This window comes from Aulonocara sp. 'chitande type north' Nkhata Bay, linkage group LG14 (genome assembly GCF_057382095.1).
Source record: "Aulonocara sp. 'chitande type north' Nkhata Bay isolate Kocher_YH1m ecotype deep benthic linkage group LG14, A_spYH_male_GT1.1, whole genome shotgun sequence".
Taxonomy (NCBI): domain Eukaryota; kingdom Metazoa; phylum Chordata; class Actinopteri; order Cichliformes; family Cichlidae; genus Aulonocara; species Aulonocara sp. 'chitande type north' Nkhata Bay.
This window is the reverse complement of record NC_141357.1, coordinates 40,111,208-40,136,156: the sequence shown is the minus strand read 5'-3', so window position 1 is coordinate 40,136,156 and position 24,949 is coordinate 40,111,208. Positions and strand designations below refer to the sequence as shown.

The window sequence follows — 24,949 nt, the reverse complement described above, 5'->3', positions numbered from 1 at the left end:
GATTCGTTCGATTTGGGTAAGAGAAGAAAGCAGGCTGAGTCCAGGGAGGCGTCAAAATAGTGATCTTTAATTACACACTCTGCGCAGAAGTGTGGGAAGAAAACTTGCAACAGATTCTCCAAAGAGTGGACCGTTCCCCATCCTTATATAACCCATGATGACATCACACAGTTAGACCTTACTGGAAATGATAACAGTCTCCCCATAGTCCAAAGTTCTCCTTATACAAACATCAGATGATACTTTAGAGAAAAACAAGTGTGTGACATGTCATGTTGTGCAGTTCTGTGAGTCCAACTAGAGAACGTCCTGACATGACCTCCCTGTGTAAATAAGTGTGTATGCGAACGTGCGTGTTTACATAACACTCTATGTGCATGTCCTGATGTAGGCCTGCAAATGAATTAGAACAAGGTCCTGCTGGACCCTCCAGTTATGGACGGTGAATACAATGCTGTGAATACCATTTGAGACTGATTAAAATGATGATAATATGCATACATTAATCTTTACTCAGATTACCATAGATATAAAACAAAGATTATACTGTCATCAGATTCAACAATGATGAATGTCTGATCAATGATAGTTATGATTATAAAATGTCACCATAAGAATACAAAATAAAATATCTCTTGTCCACACAACCAATTCATCCTACTCAACTGTGCTACCTCTGTCGCTTTGTGCAGCCGCAGCCAAAGCTACATATGTCAGCTGGGGGATCATTTGAGCCTGTGCAGCCACGACCTGTCTCTACTGAGCGCTCAGGCAAGCCTTCTAATGATACTGCCTAACGGAAGTATGGATAATTTAAACAGAATTGGTCCTATTATGGAACCCTTTTCTCTCCAGCCAGAGGGGCCGATGGCGCGATATGGCAGCCTCGCTTCTGTCAGTCTGCCCCAGGGCAGCTGTGGCTACAACTGTAGCTGCCTCCACCAGTGTGTGAATGTGAGAGTGAATGAATAGTGGAGTTGTAAAGCGCTTTGAGGGTCTCAAAAAGCGCTATATAAATGCAATCCATTATTATTCTCTCTTCCCCAATTGGACCAGGAGTGATATGCTTAGTCTGTCCACTCCAGCTTGTTAATTAACCAAAGGCCAAGACAGTTTTAATTCATCTGAAAGCCTGACACTTGGCCTTGTCTACCCTAGCTGGAAAACTCAAAAACCAGATTTATTTGTTGTTATATTTTTTCACCGTGGGCCTTAATAATTACTTCCTCCAACCATCAACATGTCTTTTATACCCCATTCCTACAAAACTGCTTAAAGAAGTCCTGCCATTAATTAATGATAATAAATGAACATGGTGTTCAAAATGGTCAAAGTGGTTTAGCACAAAGGTCCAGCTACGAAACACTCTTTGCGTCCAGCGTTTTAATTTATTTGCAAACAACTTGTTTGAATATACATTGTGTATATGAAATTAAATAATTATGGTTTGTATTTATTGGCATCGTGTCATGATGGCTTTTTAAGATTCTATATAATTTAAAAAAAAGTCAGTGTCATCCCGTCTTTCCCCTGATGATGACGTCATACTGCTGCAGTGAAAAGGATAAAACAAGAAGTGATTCAGTGCAGTTGGGAGGGACTTACAATCAGGCCGCTGATGGGTGATTCTCATCCTTAAATGTAGCTCCGTTTGTGCACAGTTTAAGTGATGTATGGTAAAAACAAAAAGAGGATCATGATGAACTCTTCACAGGTTTCATATTTCACACTCACTGCCTACCTCGACAGCGGGGCTTTGAAATATTTATATTTCACAGTTGTTGCATTTTTATATATTGTTATTGTTACTGTCAATGTCCTGCTGATTGTGGTTATCTGTGTGAACAGAAGCTTACATGAACCTATGTACATGTTTCTGTGCAGCCTGTTTGTGAATGAGCTGTATGGTAGTACAGGGCTGTTTCCATTCCTCCTGGTTCAGATCCTCTCTGATGTTCACACTGTTTCTGCTCCTCTCTGCTTCCTGCAGATCTTCTGTGTGCACACATATAGAACTGCAGAGCTTGCTAACTTAGTCGTCATGTCTTATGACAGATATCTTGCAATATGTTTTCCTCTTCAATATCACACACGAATGAGTCCATGCAAGGTATCCATGCTCATTGTTCTAACGTGGTTTTCCTCATTTCTTGGAATCACTCTTTTGATTTCTCTGAGTGCTCCTCTGCAGCTGTGTGGGAACATCATTAACAAAGTGTACTGTGACAACTATTCTGTTGTTAAACTGGCCTGTTCTGACACCACAGTCAATAACATCTATGGACTTATTTCCACTTCTCTCGCCACAATATCGGCTGTCTCTCTGATTCTCTACACCTACATGAGGATCCTGAAAGTCTGTTTTTCTGGATCCAAACAGACCCGACAGAAAGCCATCAGCACCTGCACGCCTCACCTCGCTTCTCTGCTCAACTATTCATGCAGTGCCTTTTTTGAAATTGCACAAAGCAGACTTAACATGAAACACGTCCCAAATATGGTGCGTATTTTTTTTATCATTATATTGGCTCATATGCCCACCGCTCTGTAATCCTTTACTTTATGGACTGAGTCTGACCAAAATCCGGATCATACAGTGGGGCAAAAAAGTATTTAGTCAGCCACCGATTGTGCAAGTTCCCCCCACTTAAAATGATGACAGAGGTCAGTAATTTGCACCAGAGGTACACTTCAACTGTGAGAGACAGAATGTGAAAAAAAAATCCATGAATTCACATGGTAGGATTTGTAAAGAATTTATTCGTAAATCAGGGTGGAAAATAAGTATTTGGTCACCTCAAACAAGGAAAATCTCTGGCTCTCACAGACCTGTAACGTCTTCTGTAAGAAGCTTTTCTGTCCCCCACTCGTTACCTGTATGAATGGCACCTGTTTGAACTCATCATCTGTATAAAAGACACCTGTCCACAGCCTCAAACTGTCAGACTCCAAACTCCGCCATGGCCAAGACCAAAGAGCTTTCGAAGGACACCAGGAAAAGTATTGTAGACCTGCACCAGACTGGGAAGAGTGAATCTACAATAGGCAAGCAGCTTGGTGTGAAAAAATCAACTGTGGGAGCAATCATCAGAAAATGGAAGACATACAAGACCACTGATAATCTCCCTCGATCTGGGGCTCCACGCAAGATCTCATCCCGTGGGGTCAAAATGATCATGAGAACGGTGAGCAAAGATCCCAGAACCACACGGGGGGACCTGGTGAATGACCTGCAGAGAGCTGGGACCAAAGTAACAAAGGTCACCATCAGTAACACACTACAACGGCAGGGAATCAAATCCCGCAGTGCCAGACGTGTTCCGCTGCTGAAGCCAGTGCATGTCCAGGCCCGTCTGAAGTTTGCCAGAGAGCACATGGATGATACAGCAGAGGATTGGGAGAATGTCATGTGGTCAGATGAAACCAAAGTAGAACTTTTTGGTATAAACTCAACTCGTCGTGTTTGGAGGAAGAAGAATACTGAGTTGCATCCCAAGAACACCATACCTACTGTGAAGCATGGGGGTGGAAACATCATGCTATGGGGCTGTTTTTCTGCCAAGGGGACAGGACGACTGATCCGTGTTAAGGACAGAATGAATGGGGCCATGTATCGTGAGATTTTGAGCCAAAACCTCCTTCCATCAGTGAGAACTTTGAAGATGAAACGAGGCTGGGTCTTCCAACATGACAATGATCCAAAACACACCGCCCGGGCAACAAAGGAGTGGCTCCGTAAGAAGCATTTGAAAGTCCTGGAGTGACCTAGCCAGTCTCCAGACCTCAACCCCATAGAAAATCTGTGGCGGGAGTTGAAAGTCCGTGTTGCTCGGCGACAGCCCCAAAACATCACTGCTCTCGAGAAGATCTGCATGGAGGAATGGGCCAAAATACCAGCTACTGTGTGTGCAAACCTGGTAAAGACCTATAGTAAACGTTTGACCTCTGTTATTGCCAACAAAGGTTATGTTACAAAGTATTGAGTTGTATTTTTGTTATTGACCAAATACTTATTTTCCACCCTGATTTACCAATAAATTCTTTACAAATCCTACCATGTGGATTCATGGATTTTTTTTTCACATTCTGTCTCTCACAGTTGAAGTGTACCTCTGGTGCAAATTACTGACCTCTGTCATCATTTTAAGTGGGGGAACTTGCACAATCGGCGGCTGACTAAATACTTTTTTGCCCCACTGTATATAAAGGTCTAATCTTAAGTAAAGTCTAAATGCTTGATGTTAGAACTTGGACCAGTCAGTGCAACAGCAGAGAGGAAATGTGGAGAGGATCCAGGCTCCTTCTGTCTTCTGTATATGCTCATGCTCTGTGTTTGAAAACAGTTTACTGTTAGCCTATAAAATAATTTTAGAACGTAAAACTATGTTTCAAATACTTTCATTTTTGCTTTGTTTATTCTCTTTTTCTAATTTTTCTCAAAAATTTAAGTTAAAAATAAAATAACTGTACAACAAAATACACAAATACACAATATAGAACATATATAAGAATATATGAGGAAATATAGAACAGTAACAGCAGCTGTACAAATACTAAATGCTAATGAAGAAATATAATGTCCAGGGTTGTGCAATCCACATGTGTAAGTGTCTTGTGCAGTGCAAATATGCTTAAAGTGATTTATTTAAGTAACTTGTGATAAAGTGATTCGATTAGATGACCACACAGTGTAGTTGTGCAGTGGCCACAAGTGTAAATAAATGTCCAGAAAGTCCAGTGTGTGTGTAAGAACCATATGTGTGGGTCAGTACTGTGTGGTGGTGTGATTGAGAGACCGTATCGCCTGCGGGAAGAAGCTCCTCCTCAGTCTCTCTGTGTTGGTCTTCAGGGAGCGGAATCGCTTTCCTGACCTCAGCAGAGAGAACAGTCTGTTGTTGGGATGGCTGAGGTCCTTCACCATCTTCCTGGCCTTGGTCCAGCACCGCCTGCTGTAGATTGAGTGCAGGTCAGGGAGCTTGGAGCGGATGGTGCGCTCAGCTGATCGCACAACCCTCTGTAGAGCTCGTCTGTCCTGCATGGTGCTGTTCCCGAACCAGGTTAAGATGTTTCCCGCCAGGATGCTCTCTATGGTGCACGAGTAAAAGTTCCTGAGCACCTTGGAGGGCAGTTGGAAGTCTCTCAAGCGTCTGAGGTGGTAGAGACGCTGTCGGGCCTTTTTCACCACGGTGTTGATGTGACAGGACCATGACAGGTCCTGCGTGATGTGAACTCCGAGGTATTTGAAGCTGTCCACTCTCTCCACTGGGCACTCGTTGATGACGGGGGTCTGGTAGTTCCTCTCCTGCTTAGTGCTGAAGTCCACTATCAGCTCCTTTGTCTTACTGACGTTTAGAAGGAGGTTGTTCCTCTGGCACCAGTTCTCCAGATTCCTAATCTCTTTCAGGTAGGCCGTCTCGTTGTTATCAGAGATCAGGCCCACCACGACGGTGTCGTCAGCAAACTTGATGATGGTGGTGGAGCTGGTAGTGGCCACGCAGTCATATGTGTACAAAGAGTACAGCAGGGGGCTCAGAACACACCCCTGGGGGGCTCCAGTGCTGAGAGTGGTGGAGGCTGAGACATGTCCGCCCATCCTTACTGCCTGTGGTCTGCCAGTTAGGAAGTTGGAGATCCACTGACACATAGATGAGCTGAGTCCCAGATGCTCCAGCTTGGTGGTGAGTGTGGAGGGAATTATGGTGTTAAATGCAGAGCTGTAGTCTATGAAGAGCATTTTAACATAATTCCCCCTTCTAGTGTCCAAGTGAGTGAGTGATGTGTGGAGGAGATGAGAGATGGCATCGTCTGTGGAACGATTTGGACGGTAAGCGAACTGTAGTGGGTCCAGTGTGTCTGGTAGTGAAGAAATGATGAAGTCTCTGACCAGGCGTTCAAAGCACTTCATCACTACTGAGGTGAGGGCTACAGGGCGATAGTCATTGAGAGAAGCAGGGTGGGGTTTCTTCGGGACAGGAACAATGATGGACTCTTTGAAGCATGTGGGGATCACCGACTGAGATAAAGAGATGTTGAATATCTCAGTGAACACAGGAGCTAGCTGGTATGCGCAGTCTCTTAGGATACGACCTGGGATGCCGTCTGGTCCTGCTGCTTTCCTGGTGTTCACTCTCTTGAAGGCTCTCCTTACTTCATGCTCGGAGATGACGAGCACGTTTCCGGTGCTGGCAGTATCTTCCTGTCTGCAGCCGTTAGCGCCGCTAACACTAGCATTGTTGGAGACCTTAGCTGCAGCCTCGAAGCGAGCATAGAAAGTGTTCAGCTCGTCTGCCAGAGTCACGGCCGCGTTCGTCATACCGGTTGTTGGTGCTTTATAGTCCATTATTGTCCTTAGTCCCCGCCACAGGCTCCTAGAGTCACTCTGTTGGAGTTGTGACTCTAGTTTCCTCCCGTAGCGCTGCTTCGCCTCTTTCACCGCCCTCCGCACGTTATATGACGCGGCTTTGTACGGGTCCATGTCCCCCGTCATGAGTCCCGTGTTGTAGGCAGCGGTGCGGGATCTCAGAGCGTCGCGGATGGTTTTATCCACCCACGGCTTCTGGTTGGGAAACGTTGTGATAGTCTTTGTCTCCACGGTATCATCCGCTAGTTTCCCGATGAATCCCACAACCGCTTCCGTAAACACGTTGACGTCATCGTCGGAGCTGTTTCTGAACATGCCCCAGTCTGCGTCATCGAGTGCGTCCTGTAACGCGGCCACCGATTGGTCCGTCCAGCGCGCGACCTTCCTCTGAACCGGAACTTCCTGTTTCAGCCTTTGTTTGTATTTTGGCATGAGGAAGATGGCGGCGTGATCAGATTTGCCAAACGGGGGGCGGGATTGTGCCTTGTAGCCGTCCTTGACCGTAGTGTAGCAGTGGTCCAGTGTCCTTTCACCCCTGGTGGGGCAGGTGATGTGTTGATAAAAGTTCGGCGCTGCGCGTTTGAGGTTGGCGCTATTAAAGTCCCCCGTCACAATAAGCGCAGCGTCCCGGTGTTGTGTCTGGTGCTGTGTGAGTGCCTCATGCAGCTCGCATAAGGCGGTGACCGTGTCCGCTTGTGGTGGAATATAAACGGCACTTACAATGACCGATGTAAATTCCCGAGGTAGATAAAAAGGACGACACATGATGGACAGTAGTTCCAGATTTGGTGTGCAGGAGCGTGTGAGAGGAACAACGTTCGCCTCCCCTTGACTTCCCCGAGTCCCATGTCCTGTCCATGCGGTGAACCGAGAAGAACTCGGCCGGCTGGATGGCGTGGTCCGGCACCGCTGGGTTCAGCCATGTCTCGGTGAAGCAGAGGAGATTGCAGTCCTGAATGTCTCTCTGGAACTTTATCCTGGCCCTGAGGTCGTCAAGCTTGTTCTCCAGTGACTGGACGTTGGCGAGCAGGATGCTAGGCAGAGGTGTGCACGAGCTCTCAGCCTGTTCCTGACGCCGGCTCGTTTCCCTCGAGGCTGCCGCTTCGCGTCGCGTCCTTTGTTCTCCCTCAAGATCTCACTCGGCCAGCTCGGATCCGGAGTTAAAAACTTTAAATTGTGAGTACATTGTATACCAATAGAAACAAGAGTGTCACTGTCATACCTAATGTACCCAGTGGTGATGATTTTGCTCATTTAAAAACGCTGAAAACTAACTTAAAAAACAAAAACAAAGAAAAGGTGGTCGGAGCAGTCGTGACGGCAGCCGACCGCACGGGCGCCATCTTCACACTCTGCACTCTAATTACAGCGGCATCACACTCCTCAGTCTCCTCAGTCTCCTGGGAATTTTGATGGCAGGGTACTGGGAAGAAAGACAAACAATGGAGTTTTCATCCTGGTCATGGAACAATGGACAAGCTCTTTGTTCTGTAAAGGATATTTCAGGGTGTGTGGGAGTTTGCCGAACCAGTCTACATGTTTTATGGAGTTGGTGAAAAGATACAATCTCATTCAGCTTTGGTGTCCATCAATCCCTGTGTTTAACTGTTGTGATAGCTTAGTCCATATTGCTGGCAAAGGGCAGAGCAGGCTGTTCCTGGAGAGGAGGCTTAGGTCTTTTGGAGTGAAGGGCCCACTCCTGAAGAGCTTCTATGACTCTGTGGTGGCCTCAGCCATCTTTTAAGGTGTGGTCTGCTGGTGTGGCAGTATCTCTGCTGTGGACAGGAAGAGACTGAAAATGTCATGACTGCAGAGGCAAGCCGTGTGGAGTTGGAAGAAGGACCCAAGATGCAGGCAGTGGATGAAATGCTAGTGAGGTTTATTTACAAAGGTGTAGTGGCAAACAAGCAGTGGGGCATGACAAATAACTGAAGACACCTAAACTGGGGGAACTAAAAATAACAGACCTGGGAGCATACGATAAAGGGATGAGAAGCAGAGAGACGCAGACGAGGAACAGGACACCGGGTAACACAGGGTGACACAGGGGGACACAGGGGGACACTGTGGAACACAGGTGCCCTCTGGACCCAGTGGAGGTGGTGAGTGACAGGAGAATGGCGGCTAAGCTGTCATCCCTGTTGGACAACATCTCCCAGCCCATGCAGCAGACTGTGACAGCACTGAGCAGCTCCTTCAGTGGGAGACTGCGGCACCCACCTGGCATGTGGGACGCAGGTCTCCTTCCAGCTACTGTCAGACTCCACATGTGCAATAGCAATAACACTAAGTGCAATATTCTTTTTCTGACAATGTTGTATTATACTCAGTTGTATATAGTATTTTATTTTATTTTATTCTAATGTATTGTGTACAGTATCTTATTCTTATCCTATTCCAGTGTTTTACTTATTTTTGCGATCTAACTATGCACTGTCCACTGTCTGCTGTAACAAAACAAATTTCCCATGTGTGGGACTAAACAACCTTTAGTACAGCCTTAATAACAGTCTTGCCAAAGTCTGGTAAGGCAAGGATCCCCTGGAGTGCAATAACTATCGACCTATTTCCGACTAAGGCCATATTACTGATGAATCTAGTAGGTCCCGATCTCTGATTGGTCTTTTCTTTATGAACGTCCAGAATGCATTTGACCAAGTGGAGTGGAGGTTTTTGTAGAAAGTATTAGAAAATTTAACTTTGGCCCAAAAGTTATTAAGATGATAAAAATTTTATACACCGAGCCTTCAGCCAATGTCTGTATTGGTGAAAGTCCCTCATCTACATTTAGTATATTTCACAGGACAAGACAGGGATGTTGATGGTTCTGTCCCACCGCTGGAACGAGACAATTCTACTACAACAGCAAAAGCAGGACGCAAGTCACCAAAGTTCTTTGTGTTACTCGTGCACGAGGGAGGGCTGACGAGCGCTGTTCCTTCGCTTGACCCCAGTTGCTCTCGTCTGCTCCCTCGTAGCACTGCTCTGTATTGCAGTTTCATGACTATGCATAAGTTCATTAACATATGACGTCTTACATAGGCATACATGTGAAGAGAGTGTACCTTGTCCGTATGTCGTGTAGGGATGCGTGTGTGTTTGTGTGTGTGTGTCAAGATATGACGCTGGACTCCCTAAAGCTGGTGCCAGGAGTCCATCCGTCCACCTAAACAAAGGGCTCTTATACTTAACCAGACACAGAGTAGGTGGCCTCCAATACCATAAATCAGTAAGACGGGGTGTCCAAACTTTTTGCAAAGAGGGCCAAATTTTATAAAGTGAAGATGCCTGGGGGCCAATGGTTCCTTTTGACTTTCTTTTTCATAACAAAGTTACATGAAAATATAATGAAGAACAGTTTTAATAGTCACAATTACCTTTATTTTTAAAATAGAAATGTACCTAAATAAAAGACACTCAAGCATTTACAACTCTAAAGACACAATTCCGCCTTTCATTTATATCTGGAGAGTCAGACAACAGTGAACAAACTGTATAGAATACCCTAAATTTCCATGAGTTTGCCATATCTTTGCCTAATGAACATTTAAACAGGAGTTATAAGTAATGCAAAGTGTTCTGTTATCAATAACGTTTTTTTAAAGTGAATTTCGCCCTTGACTTTTGCAAGACTATTCAGGAAGCCAAAGTTTTTCACATCTACTGGAAGATTGCACAACTGGAAGTTCACTTGCCGCAAGAAATAACCACATTTGTAAATTTACACAATATGTACACAACACACTCAACTATGAATTAAGAGCATAACATCAACAGTTAAAGCCAAATCTTAAGAGTTTAACAAAATACGTTTCCTTTTGTGGATTGCATTAGCATGCTTTATGCTTTTTACTGTTCAGGAACACATGACTAATGCAGGGATGTCACTCCTGGAGGCCTGCTCTTCATTTGATTCAACTGTGCTAAACCAGAAGGAACTAAAACATGCATAGCAGCTCTCCAGCACAGAATTTGGGCATCCCTGGACTAATGAGAGGGGTGATACTGAGATCTAGATTTTAGTAAAGCAATTAGGTCTGGTTTGAGGGCAGTGGTTGAGATGCGTAAAATATCACGCAAGTGGGAGTCACTCATCCTTGATCTCAATCGGTTCTTGTTTAAGTTCATGACAGAGAAAGTTTGCTCACACAAATATGTGGAACCAAATAAGCTCAGCATTTTCTTGGCAAGAGATCGCACTTCAGGAAACCTGTCTTTGTCTAGCTGCCGATAAAAGTCAACAAGAGAAGACTGCCGGTGTTTTCCACTCATCGTCACACTGCAGTTCAATGAGCTCCAGCTGAAGCTGGAGCATCATCAGGGTCCACGGAGAAGGGAGATGAGAAAAGCAGCATGTCTTTTTCAATAGCTGCAAAGTCCTGAAAGCGTTTGTTAAATTCTCCAGAAAGAGACGCGATAGCTGTTGCGTACCTCTTCATTTGAACATTAATGTCCTCTGGGAAACTGTCAATAACCTCTTTCAAAGCTGGGAAGTGGCTCTGTTAGGGACAAGTGTCTTTGGAAAAGTTGCAGTTTGGTTCCAAAGGACTTGATGCGAGCCACCTCACATCATTGTAATAAATTAAGTCACCATATTCAGCCTGGATGTCGTGCAGAAACTCCTGAAACTGTCGGTGGTACAGAGCTTTAGAGCGAATACAGTTGACTGTCTTTGCTACTGGTTTCATAACATCATCAAATTTGAGATGTTTGGCACAGAGAGTCTGCTGATGAATGATACAGTGAAGTTTAACACCGTTACCTGCTTGTTTGCTGACTTTATTGCAGATCAGTGTGGACAATCCGCTTCGCTCACCAGCCACGGCAGGTGCACCATCAGTAATGATCCCAGAAACTTCACTCCATGGTAGCTTCATATCATCAACAGCTTCACAAACAGAAATGAATAAATCCAATCCTCTGGTTTGACCCTTAAGGCTTTTGAGATCCAGCAGCTCCTCTGTCACGTTCATCTTGTCGTCGACTCCTCATAAAAGAATCAGCAGTTGCGCGGTGTCAGATGCATCGGTGCTTTCATCACAGGCTAATGAGAAATAATCAAAATCCACTCCTCTGTCCCGCAGCTGTCTGTGAATGTCTGACGATATATCCTCACCTCTTCGTGCCACAGTGTTGCGTGCCAAGCAAGCATTCAGAAATTCTTGCTTCCACTCGGGGCAAATGTTCTCCACCATTTTCATGACACAGTCTTTGACAAACGTACCTTCAGTGAAAGGTTTGCCATGTTTCGCTATTAACATAGCCACTTCGTAGCTGGCTTTCATGATATTTTCATGTGTCTCACAGGCCCGCATGAAAAACCGCTGTTGCGAAGCCAGAGCAGCTTGGAGTTGCTTCACTTTTTCAGCGCGCTCACTCCTTGTTAGCTTGTTATATGTTGCAGCATGTTTAGTCTCGTAGTGTCTCCTAATGTTAAAATCCTTAAACAAGGCAACAGTGTCTTTACAAATCAGGCAAACACAATTGCCTCGAATTTCAGTAAAAAAATACTGCAATTCCCACCGCTCCTGAAAGCAGCGGCCCTCACCATCAACCTTTCTCTTTTTTTGTACAGTCGCCATGGCAGAAATGAGCAGAGAAGGGCGGGCTCGCCGCACAGGCGCAAGTAGCAGAAAAAATGTGCAGCCACCATGTGGTGAAAAAAGGAACTACACCTTTAAAGCCAGGATTTATTTATTCAGACTTAGAAAGTGAGCCATAAATTACACATAATTAGACTGAAGCTGTGGGCCGTGATTGGGCCGCGGGCCGGACTTTGGACATGCCTGCAGTAAGAGAAGGTACGACCTCTCTTGTGACCTTAAGATGTGTGTGTATGCCAGAGTGCTCTGGGAGGCACACAGAGTCTTTGCAGGCTGCTAAGGATCAGACATCCTATCAATATGCAATTGATTATATAACTGTAAGCATATATGAGTAAATATTTCTAAGCATAAATGACAATCCAGCAATATAAACCTAACAGATGTCAACTCTCCCCACTCCTTTAACCTTTTTATAGAACCCTTAGCACAGTCAACACGGCAAAACAACACCTTCATCCCTGTTTCTATAGGGTGTACAAAACACCATATTTCATTATATGCCGATGATGTCTGTCGGACGACATGTCGGCTATCCAGTCGACCTTACCCACACTATTGAACTTAATAGATACTTTTGGTAAGCTATCAGGTTTTAAGATTAACCTCGGGAAATCTGCTCTTATGTTACTCAAATTAGACTGGAACACTCTCAATACCCCACCAGATATAAACATTGTAGGACAGGTTAATTATTTAGGTACTTAGGTAGTGATGTCTGTAGCCTCTATTGTTAAGAGCAACTGCTGTGATATTTTTAAAAAGATAGAAAAGGATGTTAATAGATGGACGCATGCGTCAGTGCCAGCTCGGATCGCTGTAGTTAAAATGAATGTATTACCAAGAATTCATTTTATAAGTTCAATGTTTCCTTTAGCCCCCCCCCAGTCGATTACTGGAAAAAAGTGCTCTGCTCGAGTCATTCATATGGATTAACAGGCATTCACGTATAAAGTGGGATATATTACAAAGATCCAGACTAGGTGGCGGATGGGCAGTCCTGAATGTTAAACTATATAATTTTGGCATTCACACTGAAACATATCAGCCAATCAAAAGATCAAAAATTATAGAAATATAACAGCTCCACATATAAAACCCTTTAATAAGTTTAGAATTACAGTTTTTTGTATTTCAGCAAAAGTTGTTTTCATGCTGAGAGTAGCGGTGAGACACAATTAGTGTCCGTTGGCAATGAGCTCAGACTATTACATCACCCGGTTGAAGAGTTTAAATGAAGGAACGTCTGCATGTCAGTCAGTTTTATGCTAATTCACTTCTGCAACATGCTGTAAGTAGACTGAAAACTACTTTTGTTTGGCAGTTCTATTAAATAACACTGTGATCCTCGTTTAACTTTCATAGTTCCGAGAAGCAAACTGTTGATCATGACGAACCTTTCACAGGTTTCATATTTCACTTTCAGTGCCTACTTTGACACTGGGCCATTCAAATACTTATATTTCACTATTGTCATGTCTCTGTATGTGTTTATATTTGGATCTAACCTGCTGCTGATTGTGGTTATCTGTGTGAACAGAAGCTTACATGAACCTATGTACATGTTTCTGTGCAGCCTGTTTGTGAATGAGCTGTATGGTAGTACAGGGCTGTTTCCATTCCTCCTGCTTCAGATCCTCTCTGATGTTCACACTGTTTCTGCTCCTCTCTGCTTCCTGCAGATCTTCTGTCTGTACACTTATGCAAATGTAGAGTTTTATAACTTAGCCATCATGTCTTATGACAGGTATCTTGCTATCTGCTGTCCTCTACAGTATCACACACATATGACGTTTAACAAGGTTGCCAAGCTCATCGTTCTCACATGGCTGTTCCCTATTCTGAATATAGTCGTGATGATATCACTGAATGCCTCACTGCAGCTCTGTGGACACACTGTTGACACACTGTACTGCAACAATTACTCTGTCGTGAAACTGGCCTGCTTTGACACAACAATTAATAACATCTATGGACTCATGTACACATTCACTGTACTAATTGGTCTTGCATTGCTAAACTTGTTCACTTATGTTAAGATTCTTAAAGTGTGTTTTTCTGGATCCAAACAGACCCGGCAGAAAGCCGTCAGCACCTGCACGCCTCACCTCGCTTCTCTGCTCAACTTTTCATTTGGTTGCTTCTTTGAAATAGTGCAGAGCAGGTTTAACCTGAGCAGAGCTCCCATGATTTTACGCATTTTCCTATCAATATATTTTCTCACTTGCCAACCAGCTTTCAACCCCGTCCTGTACGGACTCAAACTAACCAAAATCCGACTCATATGTAAAAGTCTTTTATTTGGTAAGATATGAATTTAAAAAGTTAATAGATACTTTACTAAGTTGATTTCTGGAACTGTTTGGAATATGTGTGACTGTAACAGGCATTACATTTACATTTTTCAAAACAAGTTCAAACAAAACTAGTTTATTTAAATCTTTGTCACATATTGTCACTTTGAATAATATGAAATGCTAATCTTTCACAATAAGGATATTTAGAAATCTTATAAATGAAACATTTATTTACACAATCAATTCTCACATAACAGAGAATAAAACATATTTAAGCACATTAGTCAGAATGGTACATAGCGTGGTGTTTATGTAAAACTTTTCTAGTCTCAATGATGAATCAAGGATTTTGTAAACTAGAGGAAACAACGGTCCATAAAAGTCTCAACGAACAGGATAAATGAATGGAAACATTTTAATTTAAAATTAAAAGAAATCCAATAAAGTATTCTTTGGAAGCGCCTTCATCTTTGTCTTTTAATTGCTGATTATAATATGCCGTGTTAATGAACAGCATTGTGCAGCTGCAGGTTTATCAGTGGTCACAGTACTCTGCTGAGGCAGCTGAATTCTTGCAACACCGTGATTACAAATGTGGAGCTGAACAGCGATCAACGCTGACCTCAATAGTTCAAGCTGGCCTGATAGACACTCACAGAAACATTGGTAGAAACATCCATCACAAGAATCCATGATGGTTCCCTTAAAAATGGTTTTCCATAAAAACTGTTAAATCTGTGATGGTTTAAAACTGGGGAGTGGGATACAGTGTAGAAGCTTCCAGCTCGGCACATGTATATGGGGTTAGGTTGTAATTAAAGTCATTTATCACAAAGGTCTGGGCCGGGAGTAAAACCTCTGACCCTGTCATTGAAATGCTTATTTTTTTCCACTTATGTAGCCACAACAACATTAATAGATACTTAGTCCAGTTACATTTTATTTATAGTGTCACATCACAATAACAGTTATGTCCAAGTGCTTTATAATGTAAGATAAATCCTACGATAACACATAGAGGTGTTAGTAATTATACACAATAATACATCTAATACACGTTTACTCCCCCATCCAAATCACTGAATTCACTGTGAATGAATGGTTCGCTCTCAGGAGCTCAGTGAACTCCAGTGTGTTACTGTGATAGGACGACACCTGCGCAACTAAAAATTCCACAGTGAGATGTTAGTGGGATAATAACCAAGTGGAAGTGATTGGGAACAACAGCAGCTCAGCCATGATGGCCATGTAAAATCACAGAGTGGGGTCAGTGGATGCTGAGATGCACAGTGTGCAGAGGTCACCAACTTTTTGCAGAGCCAAACTTCATGTGGCCTTCAGATTAGCTCAAGAAAATAATTATTATAATATGATGTGCTAAATTTGTTTAGATCAGAGGAATAAGGAAGGATTGGTCTGTGTTTTAGTTTGGCTTAGCTGTAGCCTGAGAGTGTAATTGTTTAGAAGGAAAGGAATTTATGGACACTGGGGTCAGCCTGCCATAGAAGGAGACAGGAAGCTACAGTTGGGGGTTGCTGATGCTTGTACCTTTAATAAAACTCATAATTGTTCTAAACTTAGAAGCAGGTTTGCAGGAGACTCTCCACCTTATCTGTAAATGTAAGACAACAAGAGGCCACTGGCCCAGTGGATGCAGAGTGGGAGTCTCAGTGTTTCTAATATGTTAACTGTGTTTTCTATGTTGTGTAGAGGAATCTGGTGTAGCTTGGGTGAGGAGATTACTTTTATGACCCCAGGAAGTCACGTATACAGACACACACACACACACACACAGTGCTTTGACTGTTACGACACACCCACACCTACATGCACACTCACTCACGTGCACTCACATAGACACACAGGCACTCACGTGCACGTGCATACACACACACAGAGACACAGAGTTTGCAGCACACCGTGGGGGTCTTATGATGGGGTCGCACATTCTTGATCTTTAGTTCAAACACTTGTTGTAATGACTAACGACTCCTGACATGTTGGAGATGTTTGCTCTTTATACAGTAAAGTTACAGCTGGACACAAATAACATCAGGCTGATCCTGCCACGATTTGCTCCCCCGTTCAAATCATGGACAAACAGGATCCCACAGCTGTTTATGTTTTTAAACCCATTTTGCACAGAGAGGCATTTTTTGAAAAATGTATTGACAGCAATGTTGAACATTATTACACAGGAAAAAACAGTAAAATAATCACAGCGTGACGCCTCTGCCTTTGTAAATGGAGGGACAGTAACTGCGTGTAAAACCTGCAGACAGTCAGATTAACAGTATTTCGTCTCTATCTGCCATTCTGTGATTCATCTCCTGTAAACAATAACGTGGCCACAGCGTTACTTGTATTTGCTTAATTGTTTACTGAATGTTTGCAAAAAGGTTTGGGAACCGCTGCTTTACACCTACATGAGGATCCTCAAAGTCTGTTTTTCTGGGTCCAAACAGACCCGACAGAAAGCCGTCAGCACCTCACCTCACTTCTCTACTCTACTTTTCTTTTTAAATTGTGCAAAACAGACTTGATATGAAACACGTCCCAAATCTGTTGCGTATTTTTTTTATCTTGATATTGGCTCACATTTCAGCCGCTCTTCAATCCTGTGCTCTACGGACTGAATCTGACCAAAGTCCGCATCGAATGTAAAATTCTGATTTTTGGTAAAATGCAAATGCTTGATGTGGAAACTGTGGTATATTTCTTTAAATTCAATAAGCTGGGGAAGTAAGTAAAGGGGAAAATAAAAATCCCCCTTTTGGCACTGCTTCATCTATCTCAGGGTTCCCCACCTGCCAATTTCAATTTTAACACCTGTACATGAGTAAAAATAAACATGTTTTAGTATCAAAATATATTAAAATAAATAAATAAATAAATTCAATAAGTTGAAATAAAAAGATCAGAATGAACATTGACAAAATTGGATATGTTTTTATTAAATGTTCCTGTCAGGAGTTGAAAAAATGGGTTGACTGTTTGAGAAAATAACTCAGATTATTTCTATGATTATTCTCATGGTGGCTTTTTTATGTTTTACGTGTTTTCTGCCTAATATAACCACAGCAATAAACATCTGTCTTAGTTACTGTCCTGAATGTACATTAACAGCTCAGGGCAAAGTTAGCTGGATCGGTTGCCCCTCAGTAAATAAGTGATTCAATATGCCAGGGAGATAATAACATAATATTGTTAAGTGTTTAATCGGTGATGCATTCAAGGTACAGGTGTCAAAGTTGCATTCACTGTACTTTTAAGCAAATTTGCCCAGGGTTAGTAAATCCAGTGCTAGAAAGTGTTACAGGACACGGATGAGCCTGAGGAGGTTTTGTAAGTTTCTCGAAAACAACAGAAACAAAATTCCAGTTACTCTCTTTCCAGACTCCACAGAGCCTAAACTCATTTTTCATGTGACAAGTAATTCCAAATACAAGTTCTGAAATAGCTCAACAATGATAACAAATCATTTCTTGGAAGCTAAATAAAGTGTGGTGATAACTGAAGGTTAGCAAAGGTACCAGCAAGCCAGCACCTACAGCTTTCATCACTGTAACGAGCTTCTAAATTTAGAGGCTGACCACAAACAGGATGCAGCATTTCCAGTCCAGTATAACTCTTTATTGTTTTATACAGCTTTTACTCAGTGCTTTTGCACTAATGCCTGGTCAGCTTCAGTGTACAGCACCAGCCTCCTCGCTGTCAGCTTCTCTCCTTCTGGCCCAGTCCCAGCGTAAAACAAGGAGAGGCTTAATTAGCTCATGGCTGCTAGCTGTTCCAGCCTCCCCTGCAGCTGAGGCACAAACCACATGTTTATAGGAAATACACTCAACTCAAAACCATAAAAAAACATATTTTTTCCATTTTCCAAACAAAAATATTAAATCCTCGGCTGACTGGGAACCAAGTAAGAATTTCATAATATATCAATAAATATATTTTATTCCCCCCAAAGTTAAAAAAGGAAACTAAATTCTTTGTACATTTTTAGTTTGTAATGCAACATCGTTGCTCTCAGAGATGTAACTGAACACACTGTGATGTGTAACCACTTCTAACATTAAAAACACTGTTAGCTTATTAGTGCTTCACATGTTTATCAAGAGCTTTTCGAGTTATATATATGACGGAAATATAACAGTTCTTAGTAGGTGAAGAGTTTTTAGGCTATGAATACACGTTTACAGATCAGGGAATGTTAAATACTGGAGGTGATCAACCAATTATCCAGTCCCAGGACAGGAAGAGACTCCACCCAACTACTCAGCAGGCACGCCCAGGTGTCCACCCCTAAGAAAGAAAAGGGGAAAAAGACCCACAGCCATCGTCTGGTGGGAGGAACCACACATAAAACAAACACTGACAACATTGGATCATAACAATGCCAAAGATCAAACCTGAAGAAAGTTAAAAATCAGTAATTAACTTTGAACTGTAAAAATGGCCTTTCAACAAGAATACATTTATGTTCCATAAAAATTATTAATTAAAATAAAAAGATAAGAGAAAACAAAAAATTGTTGATGCTTTTCTATGTTGTGAGTTTATTAGTTGAATTTTAAAAAATTATTGCAAATTTCCCACAAGCTCTCAGAAATCAGATACTGCTGCAGCAAATCCATCTCTGCAGCACTTTTGGCCTCTTTCCTATCAGTGCCACACACTGGCACGAGTGTTTAATGATTCTTTGAGCTGTTGTTTTTCCAGGGTGGAATGATTGTCACCCAAACACCTTTAAGGCCTTTAACAGTGAGAATTGTTCCTAGAGTATTTAAAAGTAGAATGGGAGACAGAGCCTTCAGTTTTCAAATTCAAATTCAAATTCAAATTTTATTTGTCACACACACACAACCATACACAGTATGACATGGGGGTGAAATGCTTGTAGCTGTACAATGCCCGACCATTAAATGACAGAAGAAAGTTTTACAATATTTACAATTTACAGGTTACTACAAAATTTACAAATTAACTTAGGAATTTACAGTAAAGAATGTGCAAATAGCAGAAGAGATTATAAAGATAAGGATTATAAATTATAGGAATTATAGGATTATAGGAAATGTGTGGTGGTGCGTGTGGTGACGTGTGTGAGAGTCCAGTCTTATAGTGACGTGTTTGGGAGAGTCCAGTCCTACACCTGGTTCAGGCCCCGAATAGCCTGGGGGAAGAAGCTCCTCCTCATTCTCTCTGTTTTGGCCTTAAGGGAGCGGAAGCGCTTCCCAGACCTCAACAGTGAGAAGAGTCCATTGTTGGGATGGGAGAGGTCCATCATAATCTTCCTAGCTTTGGACTTGCACCGCTTGGTGTAGATGGACAGCAGGTCAGGGAGCTCTGATTGAATGATGCGTTCTGCCGAGCGCACCACCCTTTGCAGGTCTCGTCTGTCCTGCTTGGTGCTGTTCCCAAACCAGGTGCAGATGTTTGACGTCAGGATGCTCTCGATGGTGCAGGAGTAGAAGTTCTTGAGCACCTTCAGTGGCAGATGGAAGTCTCTAAGTCTTCTGAGGAAGAAGAGACGCTGACGGGCTTTCTTAACCAGGGTGTTGATGTGACAGGACCATGACAGGTCCCGAGTGATGTGGACACCCAGGTATTGGAAACTGTCCACTCTCTCCACTGGTGTGCCACTGATGATGAGGGGTTTGTAATTCCTCGCCTGCTTTGTAGTGAAGTCCAGGATCAGCTCCTTAGTCTTGCTGATGTTTAGGAGGAGGTTATTCTCCTGGCACCAGGTCTCCAGGTTCCTAATCTCCTCCAGGTAGGCCGTCTCGATGTTGTCGGAGATCAGGCCCACAACAGCAGTGTCGTCAGCAAACTTGACAATGGAGGTGGTGTCAGATGTGGCTACACAGTCATAAGTGTACAGTGAGTACAGCAGGGGGCTTCAAACACAGCCCTGAGGCACTCCAGTGCTGAGTGAGATGGAGGGGGAGACTTGTTTTCCACCCTCACTGATTGGGGTCTGTCTGTGAGGAAGTTGAGGATCCACTGACACAGTGATGAGCTGAGTCCTAGATCCGTCAACTTGGTGAAAAGCTTAGAGGGAATTATTGTGTTGAATGCTGAACTGTAGTCCACGAACAGCATCCTAACATAATTCCCTCTGCCAGTGTCCAGGTGACTCAGGGATGTGTGGAGCAGGTGAGATATGGCATCGTCTGTGGAACGATTAGTCCGGTAAGCAAACTGAAGTGAGTCGATGGTGGGAGGAAGTGAAGAAGTGATGTGATCTCTCATCAGTCTTTCAAAACACTTCATCACAATTGAAGTCAGTGCTACTGGACGGTAGTCATTGTGGCAAGCGGGCTGTTGTTTCTTTGGAACAGGGACAATAATGGACCGTTTGAAGCACGTGGGAACCACAGCTTGGGCCAGGGAGAGGTTGAAGATCTCCGTGAACACCAGTGCTAGCTGGTCAGCGCAGGCTCTAAGGACCCGGCCAGGGATTGCATCTGGTCCTGCTGCCTTCCTGGTGTTCACCCTCCTGAAGGTGTTCCTCACGGCATGCTCTGTGATGACGAATGCATTTTCTTCACTGGTGCACTCCGAGCGCGTGCAGCCGTTTGTTGTTTTAATTGCTGCGGCGTCGAAGCGAGCATAAAACGTGTTCAGCTCATCAGCCAGTGAAGCATCGGCATTCATCATTGAAGAAGCTGGTCGTTTATAGTCCGTTATAGTCCGCAGTCCTTTCCACAGGCTCCTAGAGTCGCACTGTCGTAGCTGTGACTCTAGTTCTTCCCCGTAGCTCCGCTTTGCCTTTCGGACCGCGCTGCGCACGTTGTAGGACGCAGCCTTGTATAGGTCCATATTACCGGAGACGAGCCCTTCATTGTAGGCAGCGGTGCGTGATCTCAGAGCGTCGCGGATGTTTTTATCCACCCACGGCTTCTGGTTGGGAAACGTTCGGATGATAGTTCTTTCTGCTGTGTCGTCCGCTAGTTTCCCGATAAATCCCACAACCGCTTCCACAAACATGTTGATGTCATCAGAGCTGCGCCGAAACATGTCCCAGTCTGCGTCATCCAGTGCGTCCTGCAGCGCGGCCACCGATTGGTCCGTCCAGCGAGCGACCTCCCTCCTGATTGGTGGTTGCTGCTTTAGCCTTTGTTTGTAAGCAGGCATGAGGAAGATGGCGGCATGGTCTGATTTTCCAAATGCCGGCAGGGGTTGAGCCTTGTAACAGTTCTTGAACGGGGTGTAGCGGTGGTCTAATGTCCTCGTGCCCCGGGTGGGGCAGTTGATGTGCTGGTGAAGGTTGTGAAATGTCCGTTTGAGATTCACTCTGTTAAAATCTCCCATAACAATGAGTGCGGCATCTCGGTGAAGTGTTTGTTGATGTGTGAGAGCCTCATGTAGCTCACATAAGGCAGTGTCCGAGTCCGCGTGAGGCGGAATGTAAACAGTGCAGGCAATGACCGCAGTGAATTCCCGAGGGAGATAGAAAGGGCGACACTTAACGATCAAAAGCTCCAGATTGGGCGAGCAAGAGCGTGTGAGTGGGGAGATGTTTGTGCTGTCGCACCATCTGTTGTTCACCATCAAACACACTCCACCACCTCTTTTCTTCCCCGACTCCATTGTCCTGTCCATGCGGTAAACCGAAAAGAACCCCGTCGGCTGCACGGCGTGGTCTGGTATCGCTGGGTTCAGCCAAGTCTCGGTGAAGCAGAGGAGGTTGCAGTCCCGAATGTCTCTCTGGAACTTGATTCTGGCTCTGAGGTCATCAAGCTTGTTCTCGATGGATTGAACATTGGCTAGCAGGATACTGGGCATGGGTGCGCGGTGTGCGCGAGCCCGTAGCCTGTTCCTGATGCCGGCTCTTTTACCTCGAGGCCGTCGCTTAGGGTCGCGTCCTTTGTTCTCTCTCAGGATCTCCTTTGGCCAGTTTGGGTCCGGAGTTAAACATGGTGAAATGTTCGTGTACTGCAGACCAATAGAAACCAAAGTGTCTCTACTGTAGCGGATTCGTGTGTTTTGCATGATGCCCATGCAAGATTATCGCAGATATAGCAAAAAGTGACGAAAAACTGCAAAAAGTGGAGAAGTTAGGGCAGAGCATCCAGCACGGCAGCCGACCTCATCGGCGCCATTTTAAGTTTTTCAGGCCCCTCTTCTGTGGAACCAGCTTCAGTTTGGATTCAGGAGACAGACACTATCTCTACTTTCAAGATTAGGCTTCAAACTAAAGAGCAATATGTGTAATTTGTGATGACTGAATAAAACTTAAATCATTTGGCCTAGTAGCTGCCTACCAATGACACTGCTTTAAATATAATTGCATTTGAGCTACAAATCGAAAGTAAAATGTAATTCTGCTTTTGTTTTCAGGCACATAGTTACAACAAATTTTTATTCATAAAAAAATAAATTATTCAAACATTGTGTTTGATGATAGCAGCAAAATGAAATGATCACAGTGATTTCTTAAACAAGATGTGACACGCTTCAAAGTCTTAAACTCAGAAAATTCAGGAAAAGAAAAAATATTTTTTTAAAAACTGAGGTCACATATTTAATGACTAAAGTACCGATGTATATTTTAGCAAAGAATTACAGGTTAAAGTTTGCATTTGTTTCAGTTTTGTTCAGATTTAGTCTGTAAGCAGGTGTCTTTATGGTAGCTGACATGAGAGCAAATGATCAAAGGATTTAAACAATAAATTAATAAATTAATTGAGTTATGATAAATAAAGCGATAATAAGAGATGACTTTATTCTCATAAACTGTCAACAGTAAATTGAGCATGAGCCAGCAGCCCACAACCCTCTTACTCTCATTTCCTCTTTACTAATGCACTGCCTTGTCTAAGTTTCAACATCAAGCACCTGCATTTTACAAAGATTAGACCTTTATATATGATCCGGATTTTGGTCAGACTCAGTCCATAAAGTAAAGGATTACAGAGCGGTGGGCATATGAGCCAATATAATGATAAAAAAATACGCACCATATTTGGGACGTGTTTCATGTTGGATCTACTTTGTGCAGTTTCGAAGAAGGAACCACATGAAAAGTTGAGCAGAGAAGCGAGGTGAGGCGTGCAGGTGCTGACGGCTTTCTGTCGCGTCTGTTTGGATCCAGAAAAACAGACTTTGAGGATCCTCATGTAGGTGTAGAGAATCAGAGTGACAGAGGATATGGTTATGAAAATAGCACCAAGTATTCCATAGATGTTATTGACTGTGGTGTCAGAACAGGCCAGTTTAACAACAGAATAGTTGTCACAGTACACTTTGTTAATGATGTTCCCACAGAGCTGCAGAGGAGCACTCAGAGAAATCAAAAGAGTGATTCCAAGAAATGAGGAAAACCACGTTAGAACAATGAGCATGGATACCTTGCATGGACTCATACGTGTGTGATATTGAAGAGGAAAACATATTGCAAGATATCTGTCATAAGACATCACGGCTAAGTTACTGAGCTGCAAATTTGCATAAGAGTACACACAGAAGATCTGCAGGAAGCAGAGAGGAGCAGAAACAGTGTGAACATCAGAGAGGATCTGAAGCAGGAGGAATGGAAACAGCCCTGTGCTACCATACAGCTCATTCACAAACAGGCTGCACAGAAACATGTACATAGGTTCATGTAAGCTTCTGTTCACACAGATAACCACAATCAGCAGGACATTGACAGTAACAATAACAATATATAAAAATGCAACAACTGTGAAATATAAATATTTCAAAGCCCCGCTGTCGAGGTAGGCAGTGAGTGTGAAATATGAAACCTGTGAAGAGTTCATCATGATCCTCTTTTTGTTTTTACCATACATCACTTAAACTGTGCACAAACGGAGCTACATTTAAGGATGAGAATCACCCATCAGCGGCCTGATTGTAAGTCCCTCCCAACTGCACTGAATCACTTCTTGTTTTATCCTTTTCACTGCAGCAGTATGACGTCATCATCAGGGGACACACCGGAGAGATTTTAAACTAGTGGTTTCGAAAACGCAAATGGGCCTTCAGAAAAATGTATATTTGTCTTTTGTTAGAATAGAATAGAATAAAATAGAATAGAATTGAATAGTACTTCATTATCTTGGTTGCCCCATGCCAACTGTGTCATGGTCCGCGGCCCGGCGTCCGGGGTGCTGCTGGGATGTCCACGCCCACGAGCGTGGCTGCTAACCCCACACCTGCATCCCATCCCAGGCGATCACCAGGTGGACTATTTAATCCTGCCCTACCTGCTGCTCCACGCCAGTCCGTAGTCGCCTCTCAGCGATCACAACTTGGCGTGTTTTTGTTTTCGAGCCACCTGCCTGTCCACCTGTCCGCCTGAGATTTGGTTCACATTCAGCTTCGCCGTCTCGACCCCTTTTGGAGCTCCACCCCCCTCTGGTTCACTCGGCCCGGCTATCACCGTGAGACGCACACTCCACCTTCCCTCGTATGCTGCCTTTTTTCCGCACCCCAGTAATCTGTCTCTCTTTTTGTTTTACAGCCTCTCACAGCCCCGCTCTCGGCGTTCCCTGTGCGGTCCCTCGGTTTCTTCTGGTTTCATACGTTGTTTTTCTGGCTACCCTCACGGGACACCTTTAGTTGCAATAAAAATTACTTTCTTTATTCGCTCTTACCCTAGTGTGTGTGTTCTGCTACTGGGTCCTGCCTGCGCTCGGAACTTCGGTTCATGACAGTACGGACTGGCCAGTATGGACCCAGCA

At 43.6% G+C, this 24,949-nt stretch overlaps 1 protein-coding gene and 2 pseudogenes across 1 annotated transcript; 2 read left to right on the top strand and 1 right to left on the bottom strand.

Moving 5' to 3' along the window:
- The first annotated feature begins 1,699 nt into the window (after positions 1–1,699).
- Positions 1,700–2,571, top strand: LOC147315294 (olfactory receptor 11A1-like; annotated as a pseudogene).
- Positions 2,572–13,352: 10,781 nt separating this feature from the next.
- Positions 13,353–14,279, top strand: LOC147315293 (olfactory receptor 4S2-like). Its single transcript, XM_086260359.1, has one exon. It carries the CDS (start codon positions 13,353–13,355, stop codon positions 14,277–14,279), a length of 927 nt encoding a protein of 308 aa, XP_086116485.1.
- An 8,875-nt stretch (positions 14,280–23,154) lies between these two features.
- On the bottom strand, positions 23,155–24,025 carry LOC147315292 (olfactory receptor 11A1-like; annotated as a pseudogene).
- Between the last annotated feature and the right edge of the window lie 924 nt (positions 24,026–24,949).